This window comes from Scardinius erythrophthalmus, assembly GCF_964197995.2.
Source record: "Scardinius erythrophthalmus genome assembly, chromosome: 7".
Classification (NCBI taxonomy): Eukaryota; Metazoa; Chordata; class Actinopteri; order Cypriniformes; family Leuciscidae; genus Scardinius; species Scardinius erythrophthalmus.
The window spans coordinates 36,111,749-36,135,348 of NC_138227.1; the positions used below are offsets into that span (position 1 = coordinate 36,111,749).

Below are 23,600 nucleotides of genomic sequence, written 5' to 3' on the forward strand. Positions count from 1 at the left end.
GGCTTCCTCTCATTCATTTTTAAAACACCAGTCCCTTTTTATAAGAGTCAATCCAGTATAACTGAGCTCTTCCCTGAGGCAGTGATTAACAACATGGGTCAAATGTCACTAGACTACTGGTGAAAATGTTTCTATTTAGTATTTTTCTAAGTTAATACTTATTCAGATTTTTCTGCACGTGATATCAATCATTATCATAATGATAATGCCACAAATTTGCTTTAGTAGATTTCATTAGTGATCTATATCAATAAGATGATCAAATAAATCATAATGATTCAGATTTTCATTGTGGTATAAGACATCTGGTAGATATTACAGTTCAAAAGTTTTAGTGTCTGTAAGATTTTAAGACAAACTCACTTCTGCTAACCAAGGTTGCATTTATTTGATCACATCGAAAACAGTAATATATTTTTACAATTTTTTTTTTTTTTTTTTTTAAGTGTAATTTATTCCTGTAATGGCAAAGCTGAATTTTCAGCATCAACACTCTAGTCTTCAGTGTCACATGATCCTTCAGAAATCATTCTAATATGCTGATTTGCTGCTCAAGAAACATTTCTTATTATTATCAATGTTGAAAACAGGTAATATTTTTGTGGAAACCACAATGAAAAAAAAATGTCATTATTCTTTGATGAATAGAAGTTTAAAAGAGCAGCATTACTTTAATTTTTTTTTGTAACATTATAAATGTCCTTACTGTCACATTTGATCACTTTAATGCATCCTTAAATATTAATTTCATAAAAAAAACGTATATATAAAATAAGTATTTTTCATATATATATATACTTTTTTTCATATTTATATCTCTTTTTGCATTGCATTCAAGAATCAAAGTCATTGTGTGACAATATACAATGGGCTTTAACCAGGCTTTGAAAATTATGTCTGTGTTTTTGTCTCTAAAAATAGGACTGATATGCGAATAGGCTGGGGTCGAGTTTCCACGTATTCAGAAATGTGCTGTCATGTTCTTAAAACTGGTTGGTTCCATTTTGTTCATGTTTCCCTTTGATTTCAAATCCCAGAGGATGAAATATCTGGTGTATGTCAAGAGATCTCAGATTTTAAAGTGGCTTGCAATTATAGTAAGAAGTCAAGCAACAGGAAGGCCTACAAATGCTTCGCCACGTCCAGCGTCAGTGATTCATTTGTAACAAGGTTTCAAAACAAAACCCAGACAGCTCCGCTCGACAGTCGCCAGACCCCCGTAACATTAGCACATCTGTTTGTGCTTTTGAATGACACGGCTTCTTAGTAACAACGACTGTCACAACACTGAGGGTCGTGCTCTTGACGGAGTGCAGAGTGTGAGCTTTTCCCAACAAGGTTGTGTTGTGATGACATCCCTGAGTGCATTTCCAGGAGTGATTTCAGTTGATAAGATGGAAAAAGGGAGCCCATGTCTGGTCTCAGATATCACTCCAGAGCACAGCTCGACGGCTCTTGTCCACGCTTACCACGTATTCGCCCGACAACGACCAGGCTACAGCGCTTATTGGAGCACTGCAAAAAGAATTCAATCTTAGAATTCAATTTAAAGGCAAAATTAAAGAGATAATTCACCACATCCCACACACACAAAAATCTGCAAAAGTGGAATTATTGACACAAAAAGCACCATAAAAGTGGTCCATAAAACTAAATTATGGATTCCATTATTCTAATGTCATCCTAAATACCAAGATATAGCTATGTGTGAGAAACAGACATAAAATACTGCTATTTTCACATAGTGTAAATATAATCTATTGCTACTTGCACTTAGTGTAAATATAGTTGTAATCGGAAGTATTCAACCCCCATTGCAAATCAGGTTTATTGGCAAAATTTACAGACTTTCAGCTGTTTGCAAGGAACAAATCAAACAAAGGTAATTGAAATAGCTCATCACAACAAATGTTTCAAGTGGTTTCCCCAAATTTAACTGAAAATGCAACTTTTAATGACTTCTGCAGTCTCAAAAATTATTCAACCCCTTCATGTCAAGCATATTTAGTACTTAGTAGAAAACCATTTTGCTGTTTGCTGCAACCGCCGCCTTCAAATCCCACCAGAGATTTTCTATGGGGTTCAAGTCAGTACCTGATGGCCACTGTAGAAACTTCCAGGACTTCTTCTGCAACCAAGCCTTAGTGGAATTTAGGGTATGCTTGGGATCATTGTAATGTTGAAAGGTCAAATGACACCTAAGCTTCAGCTTCCTCACTGATGGCATGATCCTGATACTTCAATAAATCCATCTTGCCTTCCACACGCTGCAGGTTTCCAGAGCTAGAGGATGCAAAGCAGCCCCAGAGCATCACCAGGCCCCACCATGCTTAACTGTAGGCAGTGGTCTTTTCAGCATATGCTTCATTCTTCTTCCTTCAGACATACCACTGATCCATAGAGCCGAAAAGTTCCAGTTTTGTTTCATCGCTCCACAGAACAGAATCCCAAAACCTCTGTGGCTTATTTATATGATTTTGAGCAAATTGGAGCCGAACTATGCTTCCAATGGTGTCTCTAGGAACATTTAGTGCCTTCGCTATCTTTTTGTATCCTGTTCCTTGTTTGTGAAGGGTGATGATATCTTCTCTTAACTTTTTGGACAATTCTTTTGACTTAGCCATATTTCTAACATGCAGTCAAACATGACACTCAACAAACCTAGCCAGTTCAGATATTTCATGTGTTCTAGCTCAAGCACACCTGGTGCAACTAATGAAGCCCTTAATTAGTTGCATCAGGTGTGTTTGAGACAACACCTGTTTTGCAGATGTGTGCTGTTATGAGGGATTCTATTCAGGGGGTCGAGTCATTTTGAGATTGCAGAAGTCATTAAAGGTTGCATTTTCTGTTGCTATTTAAACAGTGTAAATAGCAGCTATTGCTATTTTTACTTGGTGTAAATAGCATCTATCGCTAAGAAAATATGCTATTTTCACTTAGTGCAAATAGTCGCTGCCAAAAATGTATATTTGCTGAAAATCTTTCTTTAAAACCTGTCACACTTTAGGGTTCATTTAGTCATAATGACAAATTTGACATAATGATAGCTTATTTGAGTGACTTACAATAAATAACGAAGCAAAACTAACTCGCTAAAAATTTCACGTTCAAAAAAGGTCCACTGTCTATTGTCAATAGTGTAGCAATGTATAAAGCATAACTCACACTGAAGTCACTTTCAAACCAAGTAGCTGGTTGCTACTAATTACTACTAACCAATTACTACTGGTCAGAACAGCAAATTCACGTGACCAACTTGAACATGAGCAAAATCTGCATGGGTAAGTTTTTCGCCTTAAATGCGTAGATACCAACTGAAATGACTGTAATTTGCCTGCGAAATTTTGCAGAGCAACGGGTAAATGTGACCGCACCTTAACTACTACGCATCGTTTGAAAACCCATAATAACTTAGTTGAGCAACCGGCATTCGAACCACAGTGGTTTAACAGTATAGAACAGTCCTTAATGACATCAATTCTGCTAATTAATTTCTTTGAGATCGAATTTACTGTATATATAGAGTATGTATCAATTCATAATGTTTATAATGTATATACTGTATATAGAATGACATATATAGATTAGACTCATTGAACTATGTTGGTAATGACAGAATGTACATACAGAACATACTTTATCAAAAAAAGTATTGTTGATTAGTTGACCATGGTGGCCCATCTCTGAGTTACCTGTGCATGTCTGGAAGCCGTTTTTCTAGGTTTCCTGTGTTCACATTCCATATGTACACGGCACCGTCCGCAGAGCCAGCTGCCAGGAAACTGCCATCCGGACTGAAATAGAGAGAAAACCCACAATTGTGACTGATGACTACAGACTGATACACATTACTCTGGAACTTATTCTCTCTTGCCGTATCAATCCCTCAGGCAAGTGATCTGATCAAATTCACTGAAATGTCAGGAACTTATACAAGACATATCTAAAGTCTGTTCCTAAACCAAGTGAAAGACCTTCCAAGAATGCACTTTAAGGCATAGTAGCTCTTTTTATTTTATCCAAAAATTATGCTGCCTTCAAAGATATGTAGTTTTGGACAAATTAGACATGGCATTGTACATGGCACTGAGTGTGTGATCACAATGAGAAAAGAAATAAGATGGGGGACGGAGTCTATGAGAATAGAGTCCAATGTTGAGTGTTTTCAATCAGTTGAGGCTCCATTTCAGACAGGATGCTGTCTTAGAAGATAGCTGCCTATGTAAGAGCCATACTCTGTAGCCAATAACCATCTGGACACAATTTTCGAGCTTTTGTTTTTTGCTCTATTCCACAACTCTGACTTCAAAAGGTACTGTAAGCGTTTTCAGCTTCGCTAACTTCTGCTAGACTCCATTAGACCACCTTCTCTCCATAGCCCGCCCTCCGAAGACATGTCAGCCAACCAAGATCCAAGACAGTCTTGGATCCAAACAGAGGCAGGTAAGCAAATACAACCATAGCATAGATGAGACCGGACAAATGAGAACTGAAAACACAGGAACTTACAGTATATACACAGATCAACCAAGGTAATTAATAAGGAACAGCTGAACAGAATAATGAAATCAAATCAGTAACCATGGTGACAAACTCAGGTGGGAAAACAGCAAACAAAGTCCAAACATAACAGAACCATGACAGTACGCCCCCCCCCAGAAAGGTGCGACCTTGTGCCGACAGAGGAAGGAGGAGGCTCTGGTGAAGGATGGGGACCCAGGAAAGGTGACAACTGAAGAAACCAGGGTGGTGTAGAAGGTGGGAGGAGCCAGAGAGAAGACTGGTGGAATCCCAGAGCCCAGCCAGGATGGAAACCCATGGCGGCATCAAAAGAGGGAGGAGCCATGTCGCTAATTGATGGTGACAGAGTCAATGGTGGTGGAGCTCCATGCGCAGATAGAGAGCCGATGGAACTGGGCTACTCTGAAGGTGGAGCTGGTGGTCCGAGAGAGCCATGTGGAGCTGTAAGCCGATGGTCTCTGGTAGAGGAGAGGTAAGGAGGAGCCAAGGTGGGGGAGTCAGGGTGGCAATCCGAGGTGGAGCGAAGGGATCAGCGACCTGAGGCAGAGCCAGGGGATCCACATACCGAGGAGTAGCTAGCTCACGGAAGGCCCGAGGTAGATCCATGCCACTGAGAGGAGGCTGAGTATGCACAGGGGACAGCAGAGACTGGGCAGAAGGAAAGGCTACTGTCTGAAGAGAAGGTGGGAGAGGGAGGCTGGGTGGGATCCAGTGGCATAGCGCAAATCCACGGATCAGACTCGTCGTGGTGGTGTTGGACGGGGCGGTTAAGGGGGGGTTTGTTTACTCGGTTATTTAATTATTCACTTGATTGTATCACTGGAAATTACGCATGCAAAATCTAAATCACTGTCCATCACTTTGTGAGCAATTGTTGGTAAAGAAAATTTTGGACATATTTTCATTTTAAACCATGAAGGCAAGCCAGTGGATATCACAAAAGCAATGTGCAAACTTTGCTCTAGAGTTATGGCAATGAAGAAGTCTCAAACCCCAGTGATATTTAAAAATAATCCCAGGGAATTATCCTCTTCAAATTCATAACAACTGTCCATAGAGTCCAACAGAAACTCACTCACATTGGCGAGAGTTTGGGCAGGGTTCTAATCCATTCCCTCCATCTCCACTAAAACTCTCACGGCGATAGACGATGAGTCACTGAGTCACACATCTGGTCAAACTCACTGTGGTGCTTCAGCTCCATAGCAACGGTCGGCGCAGTCATCCTTCGGCACAGGCTCCTCCATCGCGGCAGGCAGAAAATCCCTGTCTGCGGATGGCTCTGGCATCATCTCCATGCCTTGAGAGACTCTCCAGACAGCGTAGGATGACCTCCCTCCAAGTTCTCTAGCATGAATAGTTAGTTAGCCCCAACCCAAAATAGTGACTTCATGGTTCCGTCATCTAAGTTCACTCATTGGGCTAGTGTGCAAATGTGAATGGAACAATCCATGAATGAAATTCCTCCCTGGCGAGGGAAGTGAAAGCTGTTGCATAGTCCACTTCTTTCATTTGGTGCATTCTTCTGTCATGAACAGGCTATAGTAACACACACATTGAAGAAGATAGAGATCCAATAGAGTCTTTAATAGTAACCACAGGTAAATCCAATCAGAGGCAGGCAAGCAAACACAACCATAACATTGATGAGACAGGACAAATGATTACTGAAAACACAGGAATTTATATACACAGATCAACCAAGGTAATTAATAACGAACAGCTGAACGAAAACAAATCAGTAACCATGGTTACAAACTCAGGCGGGAAAAAGTGTAAACATAACAGAACCGCGACATTATGATCAGATTTAACAGATTCATCATTCTTTGCACACTGCAAAATGTTTTGCCAGATAACAAAATTACTTCATAGTAACAATTAAATGAATTTGTTGTAAGATGAAAATATTATGTCTGAATTAACCTGACCAAATCAGGATAAATCAACAAAAGTAATTTTTAAGATCCAGAATAGCTAGAAATAGTAAGTGCCTTTAAGATAACAACTGTAAATGTTTTCAGTATAGTTAGATATGCTATGTGCAACAATTAGTTTGAGTGAAATACACTGTTTCCTAACGGCAGTGGGCAGCCTAACAGAAAAGTGTTGGCCAATGGGGAAGATGTTGAGTTATATGCCTGGCACAAGGGAAAATGTTGCAGGGTGAAGGTGTTGATGAGTGATTAAGCGACCATTAAGTTCCTGCTTGTGGCTCTCGCTCCCCTTTCAAATCTTCATGCCAGATCTAGCAGTTAAAAAAAGCCACAGAGCGTTCTGGCCTTACTGTCTCCATGGAAACAGTGTATATGTCTATGCAGGGAGGTGCTAAAAAGACTCATCTGTTAGACTCAGTTCTCATCTCACATCATATGGAGCGTGTTGCATTTACTTTCTAACAATGCTGAGAAAATTGCAGGGTCACACTATGCATGAGAATAAGGGCTGCAAAGTAATGTGTACTAAAATAATCGTAATGTGTTTTTTTAGGCTAGGAGAACACAACAACAAAAATGTTGGCAAAATAAGAAATCATATTTTGCATAAAGAATATGAATGTGAATTATAAAGTTAGATTCCAGATTTGAAAAGAAAAAAAATCCCAAGAAAAACTGATTTGCAGCTTCTGGAGGAGCTGCAAGCCAGTGTGATTTCACCTTGGCATAATTGAAGAACTACACAAGCCATAATTCTGGAAACATATCCACCAATCAGAGAAGTCGCTGTTACCATGGATATAATTTGGGATAAAAATGCTCCATTGCAAGAGTCCACTCCTAAAACACTACAGTGTAACTGAATCTCCCTACACTGTAAAACAACTTATATATTTGTTTATGTTTCAATATTTTGAAATAAACTTCAAATATATTGAATTATATATATAAAGCATTTTTATATTGTAGTGCTCTTTTTATTATAGGTGCTCTAAGCGATGTCACGTGTTTTTTAGGCTGAAATATTTTTTTTTACATACAGCAAACATTTCCTCACTATCCACTAGTTGCCTGTCCCCTGAACACACTGTAAAAAAACGCGGTCGCTGTAGACACCCCAGGCTCCACAAACGGCAAACTGGCCCAGCCTGGACCACGAAACACAACAAACAGTGTTCCTGCCAATAACCGACAAGAATGATTTGGGGGGTGGGGGTTGAGGGGTTAGTGCGCGTACACATGAAGGGGGGTGTGGCGAGTGGAGGAGAGAGAAGCATGAAGAGGGAAGTTAGCTAGAGGAGAGATGTCCTAGACAACGACAACAAATAACGTTAGAAATATATTCTCTTGAATTTTGATTTGGCCGACACACGACCAAAGAGACGATGTTCCGATGAACAAATAGCAAAGAAGAGGGAAAAGGAGAAGGAACGCGTGAAGTCCCGAATTCATGACTTTTTCAGGAAGCACAGAAGGTAGGGGGAGGGGACGGGATGAGGAGGAGGGAGGGTCGAGCTAGCCTCCGTTTTGTTTGACAATACTTCGAACATCAACAAGAAGTGACGTCACCCAAAATCGCCTTTAATTATTATTTTATTAATTCATTATCTTAATCCCTATAGAAAAAAATAATTTGAAAAATACTACTGGAAAAAGTCAGTTGTCTAGTTTTATTTTAGTATCACTGATATACTATTATTGTTTTTGTTAATATTTTGAATTACATTTTATTTTTATATTTTATGTTTTCATTTTAATTTTAAAGTTTTTGTGTGGTTTTGTCATTTTATTAGCCGCCCTAAGGAAAATGCCTGATGCATAAGGTCATGAAGTAATCACAAGCACAAGCCATTTGGCCTTAAGGAACCGAATATCTGAGGAGAAATAATAATAAATGAAGATCTATCCTTCTTTTGTAACCAGATGGTTCTTCTGTAAACACTTCCTATAACACCCGATGTACTCGTTACATCATAAGAAGAATGACATCTACGCTAATGTTAGTCTTTCTGCTCGTTCTGAGGTTTACTGTAATCAGCCTGTTTACTGTTTACTGAGTTTACTGTGATCCGGGCCATATCCAGATCAGATGGAGGACCTGCGCCTAGATACGACCACAACGCATGACGTAGTCAGCCGGATCCGGGTCGTATCCAGACTAGATGAATGACCTGCACCTAGACACGACCACAACGCATCCCTGAAGTGTCAGCAGAGATTGTGTCAACTAGACTCTCCCCTGTGAAGGCCTCATCGACACGACAGCCATCGGCACTGATCCTCAACAAACCCGTCTCCATCCCGGCATGATGAATCTGATCTTCAACCAGATGGAACTGGATAATATTCTGATTGTTCCAATCCAATCTGACTTCTGACCTGTAATGCTGCCTGAATCATGAGTGAATGAGTGAATACTCTCTACTTAAAGGTGTAAAGTTTATTAGGCTGCATAGATTAGGTCAGCTGGAACCGGGAACACGTCCTATCACACCTGATGTACTCGTTACATCATAAAAAGAATGGCATCTACGCTAATTTTAGTCTTTCTGTTTATTCTGAGGTTTACTGTAATATCCAATTAACTGTAATATCCGAGGTTAACTGTCGTATCCAGAATAGATGGTGGACCTGTGCCTAGACAAGACCACAACGCATCCCTTAAGTGTCAGCAGAGATTATGTCAACTAGACTCTCAATCATCACTGAACTTAAGCTGGACTGTGATTATATTTTCTTCTGGAAACAAACCTTGTTGCATTATTTTCCTGTTATCTCTGTAAAGCTGCTTTGAAACAATCTGTATTGTAAAAAGCGCTATATAAATAAAGGTGAATTGACTTGACTTGGGTGCTCTAGAGTTTAGGATGGTCTCAAAAACCTAGTTGATAAGAGATCAAAGTATGTTGATCTCCCTCAGGGGCCAAACCCACAGTTTCCACTTTCTCAGGCTGGGGGTGATAGGTTGAGGGAAGCATCTGTCGTAAGTGTTTTATGACAACAAGGACACAACCGTTTTTAACATTGATAATAAAAAGAAATGTTTATTGAGCAGCAAATCAGCATATTAGAATGATTTCTGAAGGATCATGTGACACTGAAGACTGGAGTAATGATGCTGAAAATTCAGCTTTGCACCAAAGAAATAAATTACTTTTAAAATCATTCAAACAGAAAACAGTTATTTTGAATAGTAATATTTCACAATATTACAGTTTTAATCAAATAACTGAGGCCTTGGTGAGCAGAAGAGACTTCTTTTTTTACTAAACAAAAAATATTACCCCAAATGTTTGAACTGTAGTGTACATAATATTATAATTAATATAATCTATAATATAATTATATATTTTTCCTTAGACTACAGTAATCTTAAATAGGCTTAATTTTCATGTAAAATGTATATTTTTATATTTTCATTTTGAGGTGGAATATCACCTTCACAAGTTTTGTGAGATTCACTTGAAAATATTACGCAACAACACAGCCAGAATCATCCAGATTTTTACCTGAGAGAAAATAAGATTTGAGTCCTGCTGAAACTAGAAAGTGACAAGACTAACAAATGAAATCCATCTCAGCAGCTATCTTTACTCAGAGGGTCAGAGTCTTTCCCCGTTCATTACAGTACCAGGATTGGATTTTCCATCTATGTGTAAATCCACATGACCTCTCCAATGACTAAGAAAAAAAGTCAGGGTTGGAGTAGATGCCAGAAGCGCTCGACAGCACAGTGGTACGTTTCAGGGGTTGTAAGCATCACAACGCATGCCATCTCGAATGAGACATAGCACAGACATGTCCTATTACTGCGCATATTGATAGATGGTTAGCGACGGCTCATAGCGTCATTTTTGATGTCACTCACCTGAAGATGGCCTTGGTGCTGTCACTTCCACATTTGAAGCCCTCTGCTCTGAAACAACAAAGACAAGCAAAAAGATAAAAAATGATTGAATGTTCTGTAAATTGAACAACGAAACGAATCCAGCACATTCAGCTTTATATACAGTAAACATACTTTTTAGATGCTTCCGGCCATGCTCTGTATATAAAACTAGTATCCTTGTAATTGCATTTTGACTTGCTTTTAAACAAAGGATAATGCTGAAAGGACTGTGGCAGCCACAGCTGTATCAGGGTGTTGAATATTCATGCTTTAAATAACCAATAAATTTTTTTCTCTCTTGGAACTTAAATGAATATTGTGAGTATATTTCAAAGTAACTGCAGTGGCTTTAAAAGAAGGCAGTTTCTTATTCCATTTTAAAAAACATTTTTATTGTAAAGCTGAATCTGTATGTGTATTTAGAAGTCATCTGTCATATACTATATATATATATATATATAAAAAATATCATATACACTACCATTGAAAAGAGGTAATATTATGAAATATTTTAACTTATTTTAAAATGTAATTTAGTCCTGTAAGCTGCTTTGAAACAATCAGTGTTGTAAAAAGCGCTATATAAATAAAGCTGACTTGACATTCACTAACTGGTGGGGTTTTATTTGCTCGCTACATGCAGGTTTAACTGTATTTGAGACTCAGACAGTGTTCATTTTTAACTCTGAATAAAATCTTTATCAGTTCTGTGTGTGGTACGCACTTAAAAAAAAAAATCAAAAAAAAAAAAATCACAGCCACCTGTGCACAACCTCGTCTAAGATGTGTGTTTCTACCTGAAGGCCACCCTGTCGTTACTCTTTCTCAGGTCAACCAGCTGCAGGATGTCGTCCCGGGAGCAGCTGAGCAACTGCCTGTGGTTAGGGCAGAGGTCCAATGACGTCCCTATGCCCTGAAGAGGCACTTCCTGCGTGCAGGTCGCTGCCCTACGGAATACAGACATGGATTCATTTACCAAATTTCATTATATTTTAGTGCAACTTATAATTAAACCCGGTAAACATAACAATTAAATATATTTTTTTAATTAAATAAGTTTGCATACCACTTGCAGGGTAACAAAATAAGAGGTATAATAAAATGGCATGTTAATTTTTCTAATACTGTCCTGAACAAGCTGTTTCACAAAACATGTTTTGTAAAAATATTAACACATAGTCCACAAGGCAAAATAATAACTCAATTTACACAAATAAATAATTTTAAAAGACACGACCACAACACAAAGCAAAAATGCATCACACAAATGGTTTAATATTATTATTATGAATAGAAATGCCTGGCTTTATAGAAATAATAAATAGTAAGTGTATTAATTTCTCCAGTACAAACAGCAGAACCGATAATGTCCGAGCTTATCGATACAACAGTCTTTCATAATTCAGCACCGGAGCCCGTTTAATATCGGGTTTCGGTACACATCCCTACTAGGGGTAGGCCACCTAAGTCCTCCATGTCCCGTTCAGAGACCACACGTGGAGGTTCCAGAGGTCTGGACGCGGTATTTGTATTTAGTGCCATAGAGTGCCCCGAGAAAGCAGGTCCATCCTCAGAGGAATGCACCAGGGAGCGGCTGTTGCGAGGAGCATGAGTTCTGGGAATCAGGTCCGGTTGTGCCAGCAGAGCGCAGACAGCAAGACCTGCTCTTCATCCTCCCTGACTTTGCACAATGTACATTTACACATTTAGCAGACGCTTTTATCCAAAGCGACTTACATTGCATTTCAAGGTACACATTTACATTCTTATCAGTTCTTGCTTCCCCCGGGAATCGAACCCATGACCTTGGCATTACAAGCGCCAACGCTATACTGTTTGAGCTACAGGAAAGCTCAATGTCTCTGCGAGTAGGCTCACTGGGGGAATCGCATACTTGAGTAGGCCCCGGGGCCAGCTGTGTGCCAGTGCATCTGTGCTGATGGTCCCCTCGGTCAAGGAGTAAAACAACCGGCAGTGGGACGTGTCCGGAGAGGCAAACAGGTCTACCTGTGTAAGACCAGTACATGCTTGCCTAGAAGCAGCTGTTTGAAGTGGCCCAGCGCAAGCCGTACTGCTAGCAACTCGAGGCAGTTGATGTCCCAATGCAGTCGGGGCCCCGTCCAAACACCCGAAGCTGCATGCCCGTTGAACGTTGAACGGTCTGTGTCGAGGGAAAATCGAGACATGAAAGTACACGTCCTTCAAGTTGATTGCTGCAAACTAATCTCGGGGACGAATGCATTCGAAAATGCGTTTCTGCGTTAGAAATTTTGAATTTTGAGCTTGAGAAGGGCCCAAATCAAAACTCGCAGGTCCAAGATTAGCCGTTAACCCACTGCCATTCTTGGGTACAATGAAGTAGGGGCTGTAGAACCCTGACTTCATATTGGCTGGAAGGACCGACTCTATCGCATCCTTCTCCAGAAGGTCTGCAATTTCTGCCCGTAAGACAGGAGCATCCCTGTTCAGCACGGAGGTGAAGTGAATGCCCCTAAACTTGGGGGGATGCCGGGCAAACTGAATCGCATGAGCCAGCGAGATGGGCTGGAGAGCGCTAGCCAGGCTCCCAGAGACCATACAAGTGGGACCAGAGGGGCAGGATCAGCTGCTCGGCGCTCAGCGCTCAGCTCCGAAGCGAAAAGCTGAATGTGCGATTGCAAAGGGAATGCAATTAACGCAGCATCCGGGGTTTTTTTTTTTAATTATTATTCAGAAAGTAGCTCATTTCTTTTCACTTACTCATTTGAATCAGCACAAAAAACATGACATTTGTGTCTTTTAAAAGACACCACAGTGTTTCCTGTTTGGGAAAAGTGCCACTAGTTGTCATTATTGCCATCTGGCCTCATATTATTTGCGTACTGCATATTAGGACAAGCACCATGATGCTGAAGGCGCATCTGAAAGTCTGAAATCTGTCAACTGCGGCTCTCCATCGAGTTTAAGCAAACTGATGTCATGATAGTTCGTCTCATTACACTATGAGTGATGGACTTAATAAGACAAGAGAGGCGACTGCAGATGTGCAGCCCGAGGTCATAGTCTGCTCTTTCCTTTTATATTCTAACCAATTATCATTTGGACAAGGATAAGGAGACAGATTTGGAATCTCAAGGCTTTTTAACATATAAGACATCTGGGGTGTCGCTCTCTGTAAACCAGAGGAGCCTCGTCTTCCTGAGCGCTTGCACAAGACAATGATTTGAATTTCAATAGCAGAGACGGGCATTAGTGTTTATTGCCTCTTAAAGCGGCATGCGATCTTGTGTGCATGCATATTATACAAGAGATGTTTGAACACGTCTGTCATTAAATTGCCAATTGAAAGTAAATCTTCTCTCCAAAAGATTAAAAAAGGGTCAAAGCACTGCATAGAGAAAAACGCAAATGTCATAATATTGCACAAATCCCATTACAACAAGATGAGAGGAGAAACAATTATGTGGGCTGACAGTTGCTAGGAGACGAGCGAGCCGTCGGCTCCTTGGCAGCTGAAAGCTGTGGTTGCTGGGAGTGAATGAGAGATGTCAAGGACTGAGACATGGTGTAAATAATGGATCTTTTTCTACCTCTGTGGCGTCATCTATATTTGTACGTTTCGTGAATTACGCTCGCCGTGAGGCTTTGTGAGAGCACAGCTTTGCTGGACTGACATCCTTGGTGCTATTATTTTACTTTTCTTATCCAATCCGAGCAATCAAAATCCACTGAGATGCTGAATAACGAGGGTTATGCAACAAATACTCTGTATTATTATTACAGGGTTGCTTCGACCGCTACAAGGTGATTTTCAAAGCAGCCTTGTTTAAGAAAACCCAACCAGCTCCAGTGTGACATAAGATTTATGCAACAACATTAATATTTAGTAGCGAATGATGTAAGCTGTTGTTACGGCATCACTGTAATGAATCAAAGACACCTGTTTGCTGTTGTTGTTTAAGTCAAGACACAACAAGGGTCAGATTTTAAATAATAGATATCGCCTTACCCAGTTGAATAATCACAGTACATTAAAGGAGAACTCCGGTCAATTTTAACATTGAGCTCATTTTTTTGTACATTTGGAGTGCTGTCAGTACAGAGAACAACAACAAAAATCGGCATTTTTATACATATCTTTCACATCTACTGCAGTCAGATTCACTCGTGTTCACTCTGAAGGAATCACTCACATTTTCTGTGCACATGTAATGACACATCAAGGATGTTAAGAGGCTAAAAGCAGGTTTAATACTTGCCCCATTGAAGTCAACAGGGTGCAAATTTTAAAAATAGAATAACTCGGTGTAGGCAACACCGATTTTTGTCGTTGTTCTCTGTATTGACAGCACTCCAAATTTACAAAAAAATGAGCTGAATTTTCTGAAATGTTATGTTTAAAAATGCACTAATTTGCATTCTTTTCCAGAACAAAAATCTGAACATTGGGTAAAGCCAGTTTCAAAATTAGTTTCATTTCATTGACATTTAGGATTTTTTTTTTTTTTTAAGAGGGATTTTGGATATCTCTTTTTATCACTTCATAAATCATGAAATTCTGTACACAGCCAGAACAAAAAAAATTATCTCTGTGTTTTTAGGAATAATGTGTTAGATAAATCAGGTGAAGGATACATGAAGAAACCCCGCTACAAAAACCTTCAGAATATGGATATGAATAAAACTGGAAAGTCTGGTGTAAGTGAGTTCTAGCTCAGTGCAGGAGAAAAAAAAAACTTTGAGTAAACCTTAAACTAAGAAATGTTTTGTAATAGAAATCTACAGATGCAAAGTGATAAAGCGTAGTAAAATAAACACTTAAATATGTAAATATTTTCTTTCCACTTGTCTGACAATGACAAAATGGAAGCCCAAAATAACCAGTGCATGAAAAAACTATTCTGTTCTTGTGTTTTTGTCATTCAAAGTAATATTTGTTGTTGTGGAGAAGTTTGTCTCCTGTCATGTTTTGCATGTAATGTCTATGTTATGACTAGACGTCACGTCACTTTCAGAGTAGACCACTGATTATAATGAGCAATGTGGTTTTGTCGTGTTGAGTCACAAAGTGCTGCTCGATTGCAGTGTTGATGTGCTTTTTGAGTCACAATATTATGGCGTTATGAGAAAGGGAGAGTGTATTTGTCACCAATCATACACGTGTGCACAAATTTGTGTGTGAAATCTGCGAATGAACATTTTCACGAATAAATCATGATTCACTAAAAACAAAAATGTATCCTAAATATAAGTATATACTGTAAGTATATAACTGAAAACACGTGTGCAAAAAACCCTTATGTTATAATATATTACATTACATTATATTATTTACAACGATTCGTTGAGGTTCTCGATTCTGATTGGCTGAGAGCCTTTTCCAGCCATGTGATATTCGACCTTGTTTCACCGCTTGTATCACTCCGCTTGCAGCATTTCTCACAGCGAGTGTCATGGTGGACGAGCAAACCACCATCCTTTTACAAATACTACTGTTCTTGTGTCAGAGAACGTAGGTTTTTGGCGATAATTACGTTATTTAGACCTCAGATATGCAATGCATTTGTAAGTTGCGTCTTATTGTTTACAACCTTGTTTCGTCCTTTCAATATAAAAGTCTTTGCTACTGACTCACTCATAAAGACAGTCTTTGCTGCCATCTAACGGTGTGATAATGTACCTTTCATTGAAGTCGAAATCACAATCCCTACAGACCCTTTCTCATTACCAAATACGGCATGCTATTTATATAAAATATTATTTATTGAAAAATAATATTTAAATAAACAATATTAGCCATTATAAAAGTATAAGAAAAGTATAAGAAGAACAATAGGAAATAAACACAAGCAAATAGTTCAGTCAAAAGTCCAAATGCAGTGCTAGTTATAGTACAGGATTATAGAGTTATGAAACTTAACTTTGCCCTTGGCCAAATTGACTTGCTCTGGAACAAGATTAGATTAATAAGACCAAAAATTGCCCGTTTGATATACACCAAATCAATAATACTGTATCTCATGTTTAAACACTATCTACAGAAGAGCCAGAGGCATAGTCCCAAAAGACTGGCCGAGATGAAGCTGTTCTCTGCGGGTACATGAGCGCTGAGAGGGCGCTGGCGGCCTGGAGCTCACGTCTCTAAAAACGTCTAAACAAATTGTCAAAAATGTGCTATATGTTTATATCGCTGTCATGTTCCAGAAATCCCCTTAAATGTTAAAAGGACGAAGACAAATACATCGCTTTCCTCAGTGGACATTCAAATTGATTTTGTGATTATACTGACCTGAGGAATATCAGCTAGATGCAGATAAACGACCTCTCTTCATAATACTCTACTCTACATAATACAATAAGCTTCAATAAAGCAACTCAACGTTCCTTCGTTAATAGTTTCTAAAGTGACGTTTTAGAGTTTGTAACGGAGGCTGTCAAACTGTCAACTTAAGATTTGAATCTATGGCGGAAGGAGGTAGTTCAACACTCTGTGGTTGTTTATTATTTATTTACACACTTGTGCCGTCGAACTGTTGTTTAAACGCAATATCACACTCGTAGCCGTGCGATACGGCTGTGAAGCAAACATTCTTCACGACACAATCACAGTCATTCAGAAAATACCTACATTTTACAGTGGGAGTGGGATTTTGGATCCATCCATCCATCTATAATTCGAATTTTGGGGGTTGAATAATTTTGAATAATAAAACTTTACAGTCTCAGAATCACTCAAATGTGTATTAATAAACTTTCTATAATAATTTACAGATGCCTTTGTTGAATTGGTTTCATAAAATGTTGTTCTCAGCAGCAGAATGTCTTGCAGGTCAAGGTTGTTGAATCATTTTGATTGCAACTGTATACATATTACATTTTACATTGATTTTTTGCATTATAAAAAATAGAGATTTTTTTGCATCACGGTACGAAAACTGGGGAGGACAATCTGCTTACTTATTACTTGTCATGAAAAAAAATGTAAACCATCAAAAAATCTTAAACCAACAAACAGGTTTCATTTTCCTTAAACAAAATACAGTTTCTTATGATTTTGAACTGATATATGAACTGAACATATTCTTAGGTTTTGTGAGATTCATAGCATCGAAGGGATAGTCCACCCAAAAAAATGTAATTATCTCATAATGCTAATATTTGGAACTTTTTTAAATTATAAACCATCATTTCCATCTAAATGTCGAACACATTCACGAGGGTTTACGAGTTTCCACTTGACGTAACATAAATGTGTTGTGAAGCTAACCTGATAAGTGACAGCACTTCTGCATCACATCTTGTGCAAGCCTCACAATGTGCTTACGTTTGCACCAAGTGTAAACTCAACCATCTAGTGAACATGGCCTATAATGGTTTATAGTCAAAAAGTTTAAAACATTAGTACCTATGATTTGGCTTCAGCAGACATTGATTCATCCACTAGGGTCTATGTCATGATGGCTGTATGTGCTTTTAGGAGCATGAACATTTGGGAACCCATTCACTTATATTATATGGACTCAAAGAAATGGATTATTTTTCTAAAAAAAAATGTTCATCTGAAGAAAGAATATCATGCATCTGGGATTTTCGTATGGACCATCCCTTTAAATGACAATAATGTTTTTGACTGTCCTAAAAACATCAAAGCATTTAGCCTAAAGAGAAAATCACATCTGGAAAGTGAATTCCACGCAGATCAACACGGATGCCTTTGAGCATCAACTGTCAACACGTGTGGAAGACGTTTCTGTCCATACGACTGGGCCTGTGGAGAACCCAATCTCACGCATTACCGCCAAAGCGTTAACAAGCCGTCTCTCGCCAGCGATGACGCCACACACACCTGAGGCGACACTCTTTTAGGTCATTGTCCTAGCCTGACATGTGGTGACGGACAGCGAGCAGTGCCAGTTCGAGCACTGCCAGCTGAGTTCATTATTCACGTTTAATTGCACCAACTACTCTTGAGTCAGTCCTGGAAACCTGGACGGTTGCTGTGAAAAGCACTATAGTGATCAACACATTTATGATGTGAAGGTTTTTACATTGCTACAAAGCTATCAAACCACCGCTTGTTTAACAAATCCACCTTCAGCGATACATTTCAAAGGCTATTACTCTAGGACCAGAAAAAATGTTAATAGCTGGTCTGTGTACACAAGCAGACTCAGACCCCCTTTACACATGGCATCAATATCCGTCTCAGGTGATCTGATAACAAGTGCTTATAACAGAATAATAACAAGTGATAACAGTGTTTACACCACAGATGCTTTGTCGTCACATGCGTCACCTCCAAATGCACACTACCAGTCAAACGTATATATATAGTAAAGTGTAATTTATTCCTGTGATCAAAGCTGAATTTTCAGCATCATTACTCCAGTCTTCAGTGTCACATGATCCTTCAGAAATGATTATAATATGATGCTTTGACGGTCAAGAAACATTTCTGATTATTATCAATGTTCAAAACATTACATTTTTATTTCAGGATTCTTTGATGAATAGAAAGTTCAAAAGAACAGCATTAATCTGAAATAGAAGCTTTTGTAACAATAAACACTACTGTTCAAAAGTTTGGGGTCAGTAAAAGAAATAAAATAAATCAATACTTTTATTCAAGGATAATTAAATTAAATTAATAATATAATTAAATTGATCAAAAGTTACAGTAAATACATTTATAATGTTACAAAAGATTATATATATTTTTTTAAAATGCTGTTCTTTTGAACTTTCTATGAACTTTCTATTCATCAGAGAATACTGGAAAAAAAATGTTTCTTGAGCATCAAATCATCATATTATAATGGTTTCTGAAGGATCATGTGACACTGAAGACTGGAGTAATGATGCTGAAAATTCAGCTTTGATCACAGTAATAAATTACATTTTAAAATAAATTAAAATAGAAAACAGTTATTTTAAATTGTCCTAATATTTAACAATTTTACTTTTTTTTTTTTGTTTGTTTGTTTTTATCAAATAAATGCAGCCTTGGTGAGCAGAAGAGACTTCTTATAAAAAACATTGAAAATCTTACAGATCCAAAACTTTTGACTGGTAGAGTAGTTTGAGAGATCCAAACACATGTATGAAGATGGATGTAATACCAGATGTACTGTAAACCGGGTAGAAAGTAAATCAGAACACTTGCTTATTCTGCTTTGCGCTCAAGGTTACATCCAATTTCTATGGAAGCTATAAAAATAAAAAGGTAATTATGAATTTTTCTCAACATCTTGCAATTGTGAGTTTATGTCTCACAATTCTGACTTTTTTCTTAGAATTCTGAGTTTAAACCTTCCAAATGAAAACATAAATATAGTCCTAACCATATCCCTACCCCTAAACCTAACCCTACCCATAAGTTATCCCTAAAATCAGAGGGAAATGATAGGTGAATAACACTGATGTAGAAGCACATAACCCTGGTTGTAAACCTAAACTTGACATAAACTGTAATCTTGACCCTCAAATCTGATTGGTTGATTGGAACGTTGTTCCAGGACCATCAAGGATGTTGATCCAGGAACATGTGGTACTTGGTGAAATCACGTTCTCCGTGGCCATTTACACATGCTGTCAGTTTAAAAATCCATGTAGTGTGAACAAAGCCTTAGACAGCAAAAGCACCAATGTTAACCACATTTCGTACCAACAGTCAAAGTCTAGCTAAGTCAGACTAAACTGATTGTAGCATTTCATAAGCATGTATTAATATCATGTTTGTATGGTGTCAGAAAGATGTGTAGGTAATGGGTGGTGTTGTAATTGCCCTGTTCTTACCTGCTGTCCCAAAACCGTATTTTTCTGTCATAATGGCTACTGATGATAAGGTACTCGGAGCACACAACATCACTACAGAAAGACAAAACCTCAATGGTTTGTATGCCTGTAAGTAGAACAGAGAGAATTATGAAATTAGTAACTGGCATGTGGTAATATGTTGACAATTTATTGCAGACAGATGCGTAAAGTATGGAAGCTTGTTTCCGCCACAAAATAAAACATTTTAAAAGAAAATTGCGACTTTTTATCTCACAATTGCGAGTTTACATCTCGCAATTCTTACTTTATTTCTCAGAATTGCGACTTTATTTCACGCAATTCTGACTTTATAACATGCAATGGGCTTTATGCACAGCTGCACTACTTCCTGAACTTCAGCCAGCTCTTTGTTTCCTGTCTGCCATTATTGGACAAACTGATTAATCCAGGTGTGTTTGATTATTGTTACTGAGGTCAGGCAGACCTGGATTAATCAGTTTGTCCAATAATGGCAGACAGGAAACAAAGAACTGGCTGAAGTTCAGGAAGTAGTGCAGCTGTGGATAAAGCCCATTGCGAGTTTATATCTCGCAATTCTGACATCTTTTCTCACAATTGTGAGATATAAAGATATAAATATATTGTGAGATATAATTTTTTTTTTTACCTCAGAATAGTTTATATCTCACAATTCTGACTTTATAACACGCAATTGCGACTTTATATTGTGCAATTCTGACTTTATATCCCACAATTGCGACTTTATATCTCCCAATTGCGACTTTATTTCTCAGAATTGCGACTTTATATCCCACAATTGCGACTTTATTTCTCAGAATTGCGACTTTATTTCTCACAATTCTGACTTCATATCTCGCAATTCTGAGAAAAAATGTCACAATTCTGACTTCATAGCTCGCAATTCTGAGAAAAAAAGTCAGAATTGTGGGATAAAAAGTCGCAATTATTATTATTTATTTATTATTCAGTGGCGGAAGCAAGCTTCCATAGTAAAGTCTCATTGTTAATGCATGAGCGATTTGTTGCATATTTCTACATACACGCTGCTCGCTGGAGGTCCCATATCTTGACGGTCCTGTCCGCACTGCCCGTGACCACCTGCCTCTGACTGTATTTAAATTTGGCTGCTGTAACTTTACGAGAATGACCCGTCAATGTAACCTACAATGACAGCAAAGTACTTATTAATGAGAGGTTGAACAGAATCTCCATGACATATTCCGGCCCAAACTAAAAGAAAGAAATAAGAAATTCTATTTTTATTGCATTAACAAAATGAAGACTATTTCTAGGAATTTTATTTTGCTTTCTCTCTTTTTTTTTTTGTAATTTAATTTAACAATTTGATTATTTATATTGTAATTAGAATGATTTATAAAGGATCATGTGACACTGAAGTAATTGGAATAAATTACAATTTATACTTTTTTACAATTTTATGTGGACGCTAAGAAAATAGGAGCATTTTCTTAAAGGTTATGATGTTTCAATTGCTCTATCAAGACTCCAGATGTTGTGTTTCTTAAAATTTGTGAAAATAAAAACATAACATTAACAAAACATTATTATGGTCATATCTGACCCAGTTCTTAATGTTTCACTTTTTCATTTGTCCTCTTTATTGTCTCACTTTCTGTCACGCTAGTAAACTTTCAGACACAGTTTTTATGGGACATATGAGTCATTCCTGTTATGCAGTACCTTTTGAACTTTGTACCTTATAAAAAATATTATTAAAGTAAACATTTCTATATAAGTGCATATCAGAATCTCAGGCACCTTTTTAAAAAATGTCGCTCTATGATCACATAATTGTTATATTTCCTTAAAAGAACGAATACGATTTCCACCTTTAAAAATTGTGAGATTAGGCTAATACAATTTATACAATATATTAAGACATATATGGGCCATAAAAAGTGTAAGAATGACACACATCTAGACTGTTTGCCTCAAAAATCGTGAGATAAGCGGATTCCTCCCCATAAAACTCTCCCATGCACGCCTCACTGTCATGTAAAACACAAAGCAATCTAAGCAGGCACAGCAATACACATCTATAAAATGGTTCATACTGGTCTGTCTCATCTGATGATGCTCTAGAGTAATTCAGAGAGACAGACTAACCCACGGGAGGTTTGGGTGGGTAAGAGGTGGGAAGCTCTGTTACCTTGGGAACGCTGTCCTCTAGCCTCCAAAATAGCGCTGACTTGTCATATGACGCAGCTAAAATCCGAGTGCCCTGATGGAAAAGCACAGTGACACATCCCACAATGCATTAGCGAAATAACCAACCACAGCATAATCAACTCAACAGCCTTACAGGAACAGTATCCTTAGATTGCTGACAAAGATCCTTCGAGGGCTCTTATAGTCCTAACAGCACATGCTAATTAACAATGACTCAGAGAAGACATCTGGAATGCTCTTCAGATCATCTAAAGCAGAGGTTTTTATCTTAAGAGCCGCTGATTGGTTCTTCCAAGCCGGAAGCGCATCCGATCGAGTTGTCTTTCCTATATGCAACCTTATTTATTCCCATCCCCATCTCAGTGTTACGTGCATTGAGAATTGTCTTGTGCCCTCCTCCTCCTCCTCCCCAGCACCACCTGTCTAGATCTGTTACAGGACTCTCCTCACTTCACGTTGCGCCAGCATGTGTCCTAATCCCTGTGATTCTGAGCATGTTTCAGCAGTAAGCCTTCGCTCATGCCAGAAGCAGTGTTGCAGATCTAGTCTGCCGAGACCTATCCTATCTACACTCTGATCTAATAACAAAATGCTAATAAAATCTATCAAATATCAAATATGATTAACGCAATAATTTACATTTTCACTTTCAATCACTCTCATTCTGCTTTCTACATTCAAATGAATTGTGATTTTTTTCTATTAACAGTCATTACATTAAGAAATCATAATCACGTCTAAATGTGGAAAATAAAATATGTGTTGTGTTTTCTTGTAGCTTCCTGTGAGGTTTCAATAAAATGGGTTGTGTGGGGTGAATAGGGTGAATTCAATTAACAGTTGCACTACTTTTGTGCATGATATGGCAGAGCAAAAAACTCGCAATCAGGTTAAACCAGGCACTAATTTTGGTGGTCAGTACTTGCATAAAAAAACAAAATTGAAATAGTCGATTACAAATGTTCAGTTTAGGTCTGCTCTTATTGAGTCTTATACCATGGTCTGGGTGAATACTCGATTCTGATTGGCTGCAGGGTGTCCATTAAAAAGTGATAGAGGACACCTAGTAAAGGAGTTCTGGTGAAACTGACTGTTTACTGTTCAAAATTAATAAATAAATGCGCTGGCTACATCAGCTGTGAGTAACCATACATACAACCGGCGTAGCGTCATAGAACGTCTCTGAAAAGGTTCACGCCCACTTTTAGGGGAAAACAATCCGGCGAGCGCCATACACAGTAACGGATTGAGGACGTGTACTAACCCTTACAAACATGTAATTT

General features: G+C 38.3%; 1 protein-coding gene across 3 annotated transcripts in view; it reads right to left on the reverse strand.

The window, feature by feature from the left end:
• Positions 1-824: 824 nt before the first annotated feature.
• Positions 825-23,600, reverse strand: part of atg16l2 (ATG16 autophagy related 16-like 2) — a 37,376-nt gene continuing 14,600 nt past the window's right edge. For 2 of the 3 annotated variants that reach the window (XM_081371692.1, XM_081371694.1), the window contains exons 12-18: positions 22,298-22,369; positions 21,168-21,288; positions 20,125-20,230; positions 11,148-11,297; positions 10,330-10,377; positions 3,696-3,797; positions 825-1,515 (exon numbers count right to left, since the gene is read on the reverse strand). In XM_081371692.1, coding sequence (XP_081227818.1) covers positions 1,422-1,515; positions 3,696-3,797; positions 10,330-10,377; positions 11,148-11,297; positions 20,125-20,230; positions 21,168-21,288; positions 22,298-22,369 — 693 coding nt within the window. In that variant the 3' untranslated portion in view covers positions 825-1,421. The remainder of the gene's footprint in view (positions 1,516-3,695; positions 3,798-10,329; positions 10,378-11,147; positions 11,298-20,124; positions 20,231-21,167; positions 21,289-22,297; positions 22,370-23,600) is intronic. The other variant, XM_081371693.1, reaches the window with a different exon arrangement.